The 12,913-nt window shown below is 41.8% G+C and overlaps 1 protein-coding gene across 2 annotated transcripts in view; it reads left to right on the forward strand.

Annotated features, from left to right (window-relative positions):
- The window catches only part of CDH4 (cadherin 4), a 1,009,876-nt gene that overhangs the window by 878,992 nt on the left and 117,971 nt on the right, over positions 1 to 12,913 (forward strand). For both annotated transcript variants that reach the window (XM_077252850.1, XM_077252851.1), the window contains one exon: positions 3,807 to 3,962. In XM_077252850.1, coding sequence (XP_077108965.1) covers positions 3,807 to 3,962 — 156 coding nt within the window. The remainder of the gene's footprint in view (positions 1 to 3,806; positions 3,963 to 12,913) is intronic.

Here is a 12,913-nt window from a genome sequence, read left to right on the forward strand (position 1 = left end):
AAAAGTCGTGGTCGCCTATAGTGTTCAGCCTGCTGCTGGGTTGTATAGGAGCACGAAGAAGGCAGCTATGGTTTTATGCGTGCCCTCTGTGGCCATGATGGCCCATGGGTAACTTATGCATCGGAAACCTCTCCATTTAAATGACACTGTCAGAGATTGGCAGCGGCATTGAAATGGTTGAAGGGAATTTGTCAGCAGGTTTTTGCTATGTAATCTAAGAGCAGCATGAAGTAGGAGCAGAAAGCCTTTTCCAGCTGTGTTTTGCTGTTTCAATAGATTTAGTGTTTTATCAGCAGGAAGTTAGAAGTAGAGGACCAGCTGCCTGTGCCTCCTAGTCCAACCACACCAGTGTACATATACAGAGTACACAGAAAACTGCCAATCAGTGGTGAGGGCGGGGGTTATACAGAGATCAATACCTGCGCTCTGCAATACCTGCAGCAGAGGAAGCTGTGACTCCATCATAACTGCTGCACCCAGTAAAATAAGTGATCCTTTGCTGGAATCAGGATCTCTGTCCCTACATTACACTGTTGTCAGATTGCATAGCAAAAACCAGGCGACAGGTTCCCTTTAACAGCCGCAGGTCTAGCTCCGCACCGACTGCTGTTAGATACAGATGCTGACACTATATAATATATTCAGCATTTGGAGAGAGCTCAACTTATGATTAAAGGGAATCTGTCACCTACTATTCACCTACTATTTCGTATATAAGCTTCGGCCACCGGCATCAGGGGCATATCTACAGCATTCTATAATGCTGTAGATAAGCCCCCGATGTAACCTGAAAGATGAGAAAAAGAGGTTAGATTATACTCACCCAGAGGCGGTCCGGTGCGGTCCGGGTCCGATGGGCGTCGCGGTCTGGGTCCAGGGCCTCCCATCTTCTTATGATGACGTCCTCCTCTTGTCTTCCTGCCGCGGCTCCTGCACAGGCGTACTTTGTCTGCCCTGTCGAGGGCAGCGTAAAGTACTCCAGTGTGCAGGCGCCGGGCCTCTCTGACCTTTCCCTGCACCTGCGCACTGCAGTACTTTGCTCAAAAGGGCAGATAAAGTACGCCTGCGCAGGAGCCGCGACCGGAAGCAAGGAAGAGAACGTCATCGTATGAAGATAGGAGGCACCGGACCCAGACCACGATGCCCATCGGACTGCACCGGGACCGCCCCTGGGTGAGTATATCTTTCAGATTACACCGGGGGCTTATCTGCAGCATTATAGAATGCTGTAGACAAGCCCCTGATGGCGGTGGCCGAAGCTTATATATGAAAAAGTACGGGAGAGATGCCAGCTCTGCATCAGCGCCCAAATCAAAGTCAGGGACACGGCTTTTGACATAAATATATGTAAAAGGTTGTGAAGGGGTTAAAATTTTCATTGGTATAATTTTGGGGTGCATAAGACTAATTGGTTAACTTTTATTCCATTCATGGCAAGGTGGGTGAAAAATAAAATCACAATTATACAATATTTGTGGTGGGTTTTTATTGTATACCCATCTGCAAGATCCTATGCCAATATGTAGTAGGTGTAACTATAATAATATTAGCCTATACCTCCAATTTGAAATGTAGTATAGTTCCTCTGATAAGCCATGTCGCTTACCCCATGCGCAGGGTATTGCAGTAGCTTAGATAGCCATGGTTACGGCCACTAATAACTAACTGTCACTATTTGAGTGGTCATAACCATGTATACATAAGTTATTGCAATGCCCTGCACATGGGGTTAGCGACATAGCGAATCAGAAGAACTATACTAGATTTCTAATTGGAGGTATCTTCTAATATTATTATTATTACACCTACTACATATTGGGATAGGATTTTGGAGATGGGAATACCCCTTTTAATGTTATTGTACAGGATATTACAGCGACAGCCGCATTATCTATAGCTCATTATTAGATCACTGTTAGTAGAGAGCTACCTTCCATGGTGTTTTAGGTGATAATAGCTCTGCTTTGGCTTGTGGCTGTATAGTGACTTGACATAACCCAAGTTGTCAATTTTCACAATAAATAATTAGCTTCCTTAGCAACTTTTTCTGGTTTGTAAAAGTTTGAGAACTGTTTCATGGAAGAATACTTTGTATTATAAAAACTGCAAAGTGCAAAAGACGAGCGCCGATCCAAGGTCACCGGCAAATCAGATAAGCTTCAGGGGCTCTCTGCCATATCTTTTGACTGTACGACAGTCTTAATGTGTGCGAGACCAATGTCTGCCATATATAGACATCCCTAATAGGGACATGTCCGCTAAGCCCATGACTAATGTTCTTATTACCCCGTGCACCAGGTATGGAACTTTTATATGGTTTTAATGAGAAACCTTCATTAATCTATGTTCCTGTGAAGAGATAACTGTAGAACTGGGCTGTTATTTAAGGTTGTCACACATGTGTTCTTTGCATTATGGGTTCAATTATCTTTCTTCTCCAGTAATGACCATGCTTGCTGAGTCTGTCCATTCTTGAGACAGATGGTTCCCTCCGTGCTATGACCTTCAGGTCCGAGAGTGAGAGGTCCACTAGGAATCGATGAGAGAGCTCAGAAATGATAGCTGAGATCACAAGAGAACAAGACTATTATGAAAGAGAAGCAGAGGACTCGCTGTGATTAACCGGTGAATGTGCTCATTATCTACCGGGAAATGTCAGGGAAATGAAGGCAGATGCAATCTACGTCTGACAAAGTGACCTTCTATATATATATATATATATATATATATATATATATATATATACATATATATATATATACACACACACATATATATATATGCACTTGTAATTACTGTGTAGCTCTTCTCTGTCACACACATAGGTAAACAACCCTGCTTTCATCAATCCCTGGAGCAGATGTTTGGACCTGCCACCAAGCTAACGATGACACTCATGACTAGGATGATTTCACACAATATATAATAATAATTGCCAACATATTCGGCAGCACTTTACATTACAGAAGGGACTTGTACAGATAAGAAAGACATAACAGAGTAACACATAATTCAACAGATACCAAGAATGGTGAGGATCCTGCGCGCAAGCTTACCATCTATGAGGGAATGGGGGAGACATGAAGGGTAAATGGTAAAAAAAAGTGCTTGTATTGTATAGTCCAGCCATAAATGTAATAAACAGGGTATTCACATACTGCTACATGAAACGGACACGAGCCAGTATGTGTACAGTTCAGGCAGGTACAAAGAGCTATTAAGTGCATAGATTGTGTGAAGACAGATGCTATGAGGGACCAGATCTGGAAGAAAATTTTGTAAGGGGAAAACAGGAATAGTTACATAAGTGAGGAGAGGCGTTGGGTCAGTCTAAAACAAATGCATTTTAGGTCACGCTTAAAACTGTGGATATTGGGAATTGAATTGTCGAAACTAGTGCTATCCAGAGATAGGTGCAGCTGGCGAGAAGTCTTGGAGACGGGAGTGGGAGGTTCAGATTATAGAGGAGGTTAGTCTTAGGTGATTAGCAGAACGGAGGACATGGGTAGACTGATAGACAGAGATGAGGTAGGAGAGGCTGAACCGTGGGTGAGAGTGATAAGTTTATATTTGTCCCTGTACCAGATGGGCAACCAGTGCAATGACTGGAACAGGGTAGAGATATAGGGATACATGCAATATAATAATGGAGCAACCACTTATATAATGACACACATTGACTGCACACGTACCCTTGGGGTAATTTTTATGTAAGGTTACCTTTATGACAAGACATATAGTTGAAGCAAGACGTAAGAATGTTCATTCATTTCACAAGCCACATTTTTCTCTTGTATGTATTTCAGATCCGTTCGGACAAGGACAGAGAGAGTATGATTCGTTACAGCATTACTGGTGTCGGAGCTGATCAGCCCCCAATGGAAATCTTTAGCATAGACCCTATCTCTGGTCGAATGTATGTAACAAGACCGCTGGACAGAGAGGAGAGGTCTTCATATCATGTGAGTATACACAGAGTAACTCCATTGTGTACTGCCATCCTGTATAGGCCAGCTTCATACATTTATAGATGGTCTACCAGGCATTTTATAAGTTAGCCTAAGGAGCAGTCCTCTAAACACATACCATATCCTATATAGCATATGGTCCAGACCACATGTGCACCTCCAAACACTAGTGTCAAGGGTGCACGGATATATATATAAACGGTTCAGTGCAACAGAGAGTAAATATGAAAACCAAAAGAAGAAAAGCACTACAAGAACCCATAAAATACAAGAATCTTTATTAAATAACCATAAAATCAAAAACATAGAAGGGAAAAGCAAGATTGAGACAATGAACACCAGAAAACGTGGCAATGTGGGTCCCAACGGGCAAGCTATACAATAGGAATTAATTCAGTACATAAAGTGCGCTGGAGTACTGCACATAAAAGATCAAAATAGTCAATGAAAGTGCATGGGTATATCAAGAATTAAGAAGCATAAGTGCAAAAAATCTATATAGCCCAAACATACACTCCAAAGCTAACAAGGAAGAAGGCATCGCGCCAAAACGCGCGTTGGGGCTCGTGGCAGTGTGGTTTCCCTCAGGTATTATAATGATTATTTATTACCCTTGATAGCTTTGGAGTGTATGTTTGGGCTATATAGATTTTTTGCACTTATGCTTCTTAATTCTTGATATACCCATGCACTTTCATTGACTATTTTGATCTTTTATGTGCAGTACTCCAGCGCACTTTATGTACTGAATTAATTCCTATTGTATAGCTTGCACGTTGGGACCCACATTGCCACGTTTTCTGGTGTTCATTGTCTCAATCTTGCTTTTCCCTTCTATGTTTTTGATTTTATGGTTATTTAATAAAGATTCTTGTATTTTATGGGTTCTTGTAGTGCTTTTCTTCTTTTGGTTTTCACATACCATATCCTATTCTATATTTACCCTGTTTCCCCGAATGGTATATTTCTTGTTCATCTGTTTACATACGACAATGTACCTTGGTAGATGGTGGATAGACCCTTTACCATGAAAAGCAGACACCCCCAAAAGAGTTCACACTCAAAAGACTTCACGAGACCCAAATCAGTAAAGGTTGGCAAGTGCTTTCACACACAGACAGGGTAGTCCTGCTTCCGGTACCCAGTGCTTTCCAGAGGGTGATATTCCCGTTTCTCTACACGATTTATGGACTTCATTCATACTTAGGATTTTTCCCACTATGTTGTTGGCCTTTCCATATCACTATAACACATGTCTGAGGAAGGTCTATGTGTAAGACCGAAACGTTACAAGATATTGGGATCTTTAATAAACTAATTGCACATGCAACCATTTGAGTGCCAGATTATTTGATATTTTATGAATTATTAGTGGTATCCTTCTCTGTGCACCTTCCAGAAACGGAGTAAGGTGTATTTCATCCTTATCTTGATTTTGGATAGTGATCTGCGATTTCATTTCCAGGATAATGTGAAACTATATATGGGTCAATGCAAAAGTTGTTTAATTCAATGACTTACCTATCCTATTAAGTACAGTGCTTGTTATTATTCGTTTTAGAGCGCAGTCAGATGCCAATATTACTCATGTGGGGATCACACTGCATCGCAATCCTCTGACTGGCCGTCGGTTCTCCTGACCTGAGCATGACGGCATGTATTTCTATGAAGCTATCATGCTCCAGTCAGGGGAGCCGACGGACAGTCCGAGAATTGCGATGCGATCCTTGCTCGAGTAATACGACCGTCTGACTGCGCTCTTAAAACTTTTGAGGTCTTTGATAACAGTGCAGTTACATGCCAAAAATCGGCATAACTAAGCATATACTAAATAGTTGCAAGTCAAATTTGTGTATGAGATAACCAAGATAATTGTCTGAAAAATGAAGGTAGTCTTGTTATGCTCTGGAACTTTACATGAAAACGGTGTCCCAGTACCAATGTGCTGTCAGGTGTGGGGTGTATCACACTCACTTGTAGGCCGCAGGCCTCCACGTCCTCCATTTTCAGGAGCTTCTTCACACAACTCAGGGGACACCAAGTTATTTTCAACAAACAGAAGTTTCCTTGACAGTTCAAGTTCACTGCCACATCTATTATCATTGCTGTCTTCTGATCCTTGTCTACTATCGCAATGTCTAATTGGTTAGCCAACACCTGCTTATCCATCTGGATCTTGAAGTCCCACGGGATTTTAGCCCTTTCATTCTCCACCACTTTTTCTGTGGTCTCCCACCTGGACTTAGGGGGACTTAGCCCATATGCTGTGCAGATGTTCCTGTATACAATCCCCTCTACTTGGTTGTGGTGTTCGGTGTACGCTGTTCCTGCTTGCATTTTGCATCCTGCCACTATGTGTTGGACGGTTTCTGAGGTTTCTTTGCATAATCTGCACCTGGGGTCTTGTCTTACGTGGTAGATTCCTGCTTCTATTTGTCATTGGTAGGATTTTTCCATATCTGCCACCTCCGCTATCTGTCGATGGTACATCGCATGCAGCGGCTTGTCTTGCCATGGCGCTTCATGTTCCTGTTCTTCCTTCCAGGACTGTTGTTGTTGCTGCCTTAGGCTCTCTCTCAGCATCTCATCTTTTGGTGCCATTTTCCAGATGTATTCCTGGAAACTCCATGTTTCATCCATAATGGCGGCTTGGATGCTTATGAAGCCTCGACCACCCTCCTTTCTGTTGGTATACAATCTTTGGGTGTTAGACTTAGGGTGGAGACCTCCATGCATTGTGAGGAGCTTTCGTATATACAGTATATATATATATATATATATATATATATATATATATATATACACATAACACAAGACATTATTCACATTACACATTATTGAAATGATTGATGTTTTCAGGGATAGGAGCGTAGCAGCACAGTTCACCACTCTTACAGCTCAGCAGAGTGAGCATCTTTGTATGGGAGTCGAGATGACTGTCAGCCGCACAATCATCCAAAGCATTGTTTGGTCGACAGCAATCTAATGTATATGGCCAGCTTTTTTAAGAAAAGAGTGAGATGTACTGTACTGTACCGATTACTTCTCTGTGAAATACTCACAATCGAACTTCGGGCAGATGGATTTTGATGTGTTGTTGGGCAAGGGGATGTGTGAGACGGACACGTGATGCTCTCACAAACAACCAGCTATGATTGCAAGGAATATTCATAGCGTGGTTGAAGCTACCGAGGCCCATTACGAAGCCTGGGAATTGTGCGATAAGCACACCCTGAGGGAGAGATAAATACTATGCCTCTTAGAAGGGAGCAGCCAACTCCGAAATTACCTCATTCACAAACAATAGTTTTTCATTTGGAATCTGCAGCTGTGTTGTTTGTGCTTGGCCAAGAATCAAACAGGCTTGTGTCTGCAGAACTGTGGCCGGGCACTTCTTATGCACGAATCATCAGAATTACATTGTATTGTTAGACAATTAGGAGCAAGGATGGGGGACATGGATGCATCTTTCCCTGTGCTCAGCACTCAGATGAGGGTGGCATCAAGAGGCACCTTCCCTGTGCCCAGGGCAGGCTCAAAGGGTCACTGCACCCAATGATACAAGCTGATCGATGGTGGACACACTAGCTTGTTCTCTCCTATCGCATATTCAAATAACAAGGGTGGCCCCATTTAGGCTATGGTCATACGGCTAACCGAGAAAATCAGTCCAATTATGCTAATCGCACTCAGATCAGAGTGTGATCATAGTGTGAGCCGATTTTATTGGATATAGAGAAGGGGGGGGGAATTCTCCATCTTCTCAATTCTCTCCTTGAAAATCGGATTGCACTCGGATGACAGCCGAGTGTAGTCCGATTTTATTGACGGACCCATAGACTTGCATGACTGAGTTTGATCTGATTTATGGATGCCAATCGGTCATGCTGCAATTTTTTTTCCTCGAACAGACTTCGTCTGAGGAAAAAATCAGACATGTGCACGGCCTCATAGAATAACATTGGTCTGAGTGCGATAAGATGTTGTGTAGGATCGTACTCGGATCAAAAATGTGGTCATGTGCACAAGCCCTTATAGGTCGGGCTCTAATAACCCCTATCCATAGTATGACAGGATATATTAACAACCCAAAGTCACTGATAATGGGCAGTGTGTATTTCTGTGCTAAAAATGTCTTTGGGTTTCTTCTGATTCCTTCTGGTATCTTCCTGATAACCGGTCACCATAAATATGTAATTTTTTGTCTTGCAAATCTAAATTCAAGACTGTAAAGATCTGATATATTTTTACAAAGCTTTTATACTGGCTCCAGAACTACCAAACATTCATTATCCTCATTAAAAATGTAAAAATGAAGATAGATCCCTGTCTGGAATTTCCAATTCCCTATATCTGGGAAACTCACTTTACTTAAAGCTATATTCTAAAGAAAAAAACAGCAAATCTCCGCTATACTTTTCATTGTTTTCAGACTGGGAAAAAGGTTGTCTACAACTAACATATTGATGTCTTATCTGTAGAAATTATATCTGCTCCAGCAATGACTGGATGTAAGTAGTGATGAGCGAATATACTCGTTACTCAAGATTTCCCGAGCATGCTCGGGGGTCCTCCGAGTATTTTTTAGTGCTCGGAGATTTAGTTTTTATTGCCGCAGCTGAATGTTTTACATCTGTTAGCCAGCATAAGTACATGTGGGGATTCTCTAGCAGCCAGGCAACCCCCACATGTACTTATGCTGGCTAACAGATGTAAATCGTTCAGCTGCGGCAATAAAAACTAAATCTCCGAGCACTAAAAAATACTCGGAGGACACCCGAGAAATCTCGAGTAACGAGTATATTCGCTCATCACTAAGCAATTCAAATGAACGGGCAGATAAACTGCAGTACTCGACCGTGGCCACCAAGCATTGGATTTACACTCTGTACATTGTTTATATCCGTTCAAGGTCAGTGCCGATATCAGATGATGGGTGGGGTGCCGGGTTTCGAACCCCCACAAACGTCTAATTGATGACCCATTCTAGGCCATCAATATGTTAGTCCTGGAGAACCTCGTAACAAATGTGTAACTTTTTTTATTTTTAAAAAATAAATAGTATATTTAATTGTATTACTATTATGTTTAAAAATGTAAAAACATTAAATGGTTTAATTATCTATTTTTTAATATTTTTTTGCAGCCACTGGGGCTGCTGTTTCTATTTGCTTGTGTTTAAGTATCACTGCATAACATTTACACGCAGCAAGTATGGTACACGCAAGGGCTAGAAGAGTAGAGTCCATCTCTGGCCCTATCTCCTATGCTAGGGCAGTATCAGTTGTGCACTGCGCATATATGCTGGCATGGGCAGTGTGCAGCTGTAAAAGGAGCCTGGCGCCATGTGTCTGAAGCCCAAAGCTATATACTGAGCTCTTCCCATGACCTATTAATTCATTTGCCAGTCCTCATCGTAGTTGTAGTCCTCAGTGCTGGGTATTGATGTGAGAGACTCGCGCGAGTTTCTCGCATTGCACACGCAAGTGTGACCCAAGCCTTAAAGTCAAATACCAGTAGTATCAAAAACAAAACGGCTTTATTTAAAACATGACATACCAAAAAGAAATAAAAACCACAATGTCAAAAAAATGTAAAAAAAAATGCATTCAAAAACTCAAAGAAAAAAATGCAAGTACCGTAACTTATTTACCTAATAGGTGCAGAAATGCAGCAGAAAATCTGCTACATCAAAAACTCACCAACTATTCATTGTGGTAACGTATCCATACAGACCACTGCAGTCTCAGAATTTTTCACCCCCTGAAAATAATCCATCATAATAGCGCACATTTGTCTTCTGCATAACTAAAGCTGAAACTCAAGGGCTTCATTTGTTGCATCAGGCGTGCTTGACATAAAACACATCAAATATCTGGACAGGCTAGAGGTTTGTTGTCTGTGAAGTTTGATTCGATGTGAGTAATATGGCTAAATCAAAAGAGTAGTCTGGCCTAAAAAGTTAAGAGAAGAGATCAATGGTTTGCATGAAACATGGAAAAAAGATATAAAGGCATTGAATGTTCCTTGAGATATAGTTGGAAGGAGACTTCTCAAGTTCAAAGATTTCAGAGAAGGAAAGTGGAAAAAAAAATCCTCAAGTGATTGCAAAACGATCTGCAGCAAGATTTGGTGACAATAGGCATTGAGATTTGAGTTTACACAGTAAAGCATATTAAATGCTAAAGGATTCAATGCCCAAATTCCAACGACTTAACCTCTTCTGACTCAAAAGCACAAAAAAGGTGACTTTAACATGCTCAACACCATATATATATAAGCTACAGAAGCTTGAGGTTTCTGACCTGTATATGGTGAAACACACTGGAACTTTTTGAGCCTATCGATCAGCTGCATGTTTGGAGGATTAAGAATGAAGCAATTGCTAAAAGAACACCCTGCCTACTGTGAAGCATGGTGGTGGCTCAATGATATTCTGGGGCTGCTTTGCTTCCTTTGGCACTAAAAGCCTGCAGTGTGTGGAGGGCAAGATAGACTCAATCAAATATCAGGAAATTCTGGGAAATAATGCTTTCTGGGAAGAAGCTGAAGCTTGAAAGAGGTGGGGACACAAAGCATAATAGGGTCTTCTTTGGTAGAGAAATTGGTCTACGTGAGAGCTATAAGAATTGCTCACCTTTTGGAGTTGTTTAACCCACAGCTGAGGAATCAAGATGTGACAGCTGCTCCAGTGCCCTCAGATCATGAAATCCTGCCAAAGTAGAACAATTGGTGGAGAGGAGTAGTAGTTTGTTGCTGTGCTAGATTCAAGAAATACAGAGGACGTGATGAGGGATTAGATCATGCGGTTTATTCTCAAAACATTTCAAAGCTGAACCAACTTCTTCATCAGGAAAACCACAATGAACATTATGCAAGTCAGCCAACATTTCGAAGTGGACCAACTTATTCATCAGGAGAACCACAATGTTAATTTTATGTTGAATTTGAAGAAACCACTCATGTCATAGTTTTTATGGTTGAAAGTAGACATAAATGAGTCCATTGAGTTCAACCTATAACCTCATGTTGTAAAATTAGTTCCGTGGAGCTATTTAAATTGTTCTTGATTGAAATATTGTAAACACCAGAAGGTTTATATATTTTGCTAAATATTCTAATTTGTAATGGGGTATAGGTAATTTACATTGCAATTATATATAATAAACCATAAATTCACACATCATTTTTTTCATCAATGTTCTCTATTCGATTTTGAGCTGTTTTTGGTCCATGTGACCTTCATTCATTTTTATTTTATCAGAAAAAACTGAAGGAGGGTTCTGATACTTCTCCTAGGATTAGGTTAGGCTCACTTGGTGAGGTGGATCCTCCAAGCCCAAGGTCTGGGTGGGCACATGAGTCACAGGTGTCAGTGCAACAGGCAGGTGAGGCACATGGGGGACAGGTAGCAAAGGTATTGGAGATTACAGGCGGACAAGAGACGTTCTGGAGACCGCAGACAGGCAGCAAAGGTCTTGGAAGCTTCAGGCAGAGAAGAAACATCCTGGAGACTGCAGACAGGTAACATAGGTTCTGAAAGCTGAAGGCAGGAGACTTCCTGGAGACCACTGAGAGGTTGCAGAGGTACTGGAAGCCACAGGCAGACAAGTCTCAGCAACACTAAAGTTTTATTACCAACACAAATGTCTTGGAGAGCCTTATATAGGCCCAGGCAGATGATCACATAAAATCACACCGTGTCATCTGGAGCATGTAGGGCACAACAAAGTTTAGCAGACCTGTGTGAGTGGAGAGAGGCAGGCATCCTGAGCATCTGTATAATACCGGCACCAGAAAAAATGGTACCCATGTCTTCAGTGTTTTGGATCAGTGTGTTATCAGTGTGTCAAACTTTTTTTCTGGTATGGTTTAAGAAAAAAAATTCCAAAGCTTCTCATATACTTTGCAATGTTAAACATGTACAGTAAACGGATGACACATGGTGCAAACACACAGACATGTGTGCAGCACCATAAATTATAATGGGCACTTGTGGTATCCATGAAAAAATCAGATCGCACACATACTACAAACACGTACATGTGGAAAGGGCCTTAGTCAGTAAAAGCAGACAGCACAGGATGCAACACTGATGGCATCTGTGTGTTGCCCATTTTTTTAGTGGCTACAATCACTTGAATGCACTTACAATGAGAGCTTGTGACGCAGCTTCTAACTTTCGGCCAGTCAGAAGCTACGCTCACAAGGTGGAACTGTGGGACCAGACCAGTGCAGAAAAACAGCGAAGACGCAGGAGGGCGAGTACATGACCGGCGGTAATGGACTTACATTTAAAGCACCACTCGAGCTGTGAGAGAAAAAAACCCACTGGAGTGGTGCTTTAATTTCACTGTTTATTAGCTGAAGTACTGGAGACCTCTCAATGATCTGTGCACGCCGTCCTTGATATTTCTGAGCAGCGGCTCCCTCTGCCCACCTACTGACAGCTTTTCCCTGAGAATGTCTCCCTGCCATTACTGTATGTTAGGATGACAGAAGAAACATCATCTTTCTACATGTATTTGGTTAACCCTTAAGATACAGGGGTCGATACTGATTTTAACATCTAAAGGGTTTAAATCCAAGGCTTGGAGCTAGCACCAATCCTGGCCGGTACAACAACTATATAGCTAACCACCATCTGTGCTATGAATGTACAGCACATGTCGGTCACCAAGGGGTTACAGAAAATGGAGCATATGGAATTATTCAATATGTAGTGTAGTTAGGTAGACTTAAGTTTTATGTAGATCTATATATATCAAGAGAACAATAGAACCACGTCGCTATCACTATGCAGCCCCCATACATCACAGCCGGATTAATGGTCCTCACATAGGAGAGGCACTGACAGGCTTATACATGGAGCGGGCCTCCATTTCTCCTGACAAATACAGACAAGCTTTCGCTGTTTTCTGGATTACCCTCCATAAGAACTGCGG

This window comes from Ranitomeya variabilis, chromosome 4, assembly GCF_051348905.1.
Source record: "Ranitomeya variabilis isolate aRanVar5 chromosome 4, aRanVar5.hap1, whole genome shotgun sequence".
NCBI lineage: Eukaryota > Metazoa > Chordata > Amphibia > Anura > Dendrobatidae > Ranitomeya > Ranitomeya variabilis.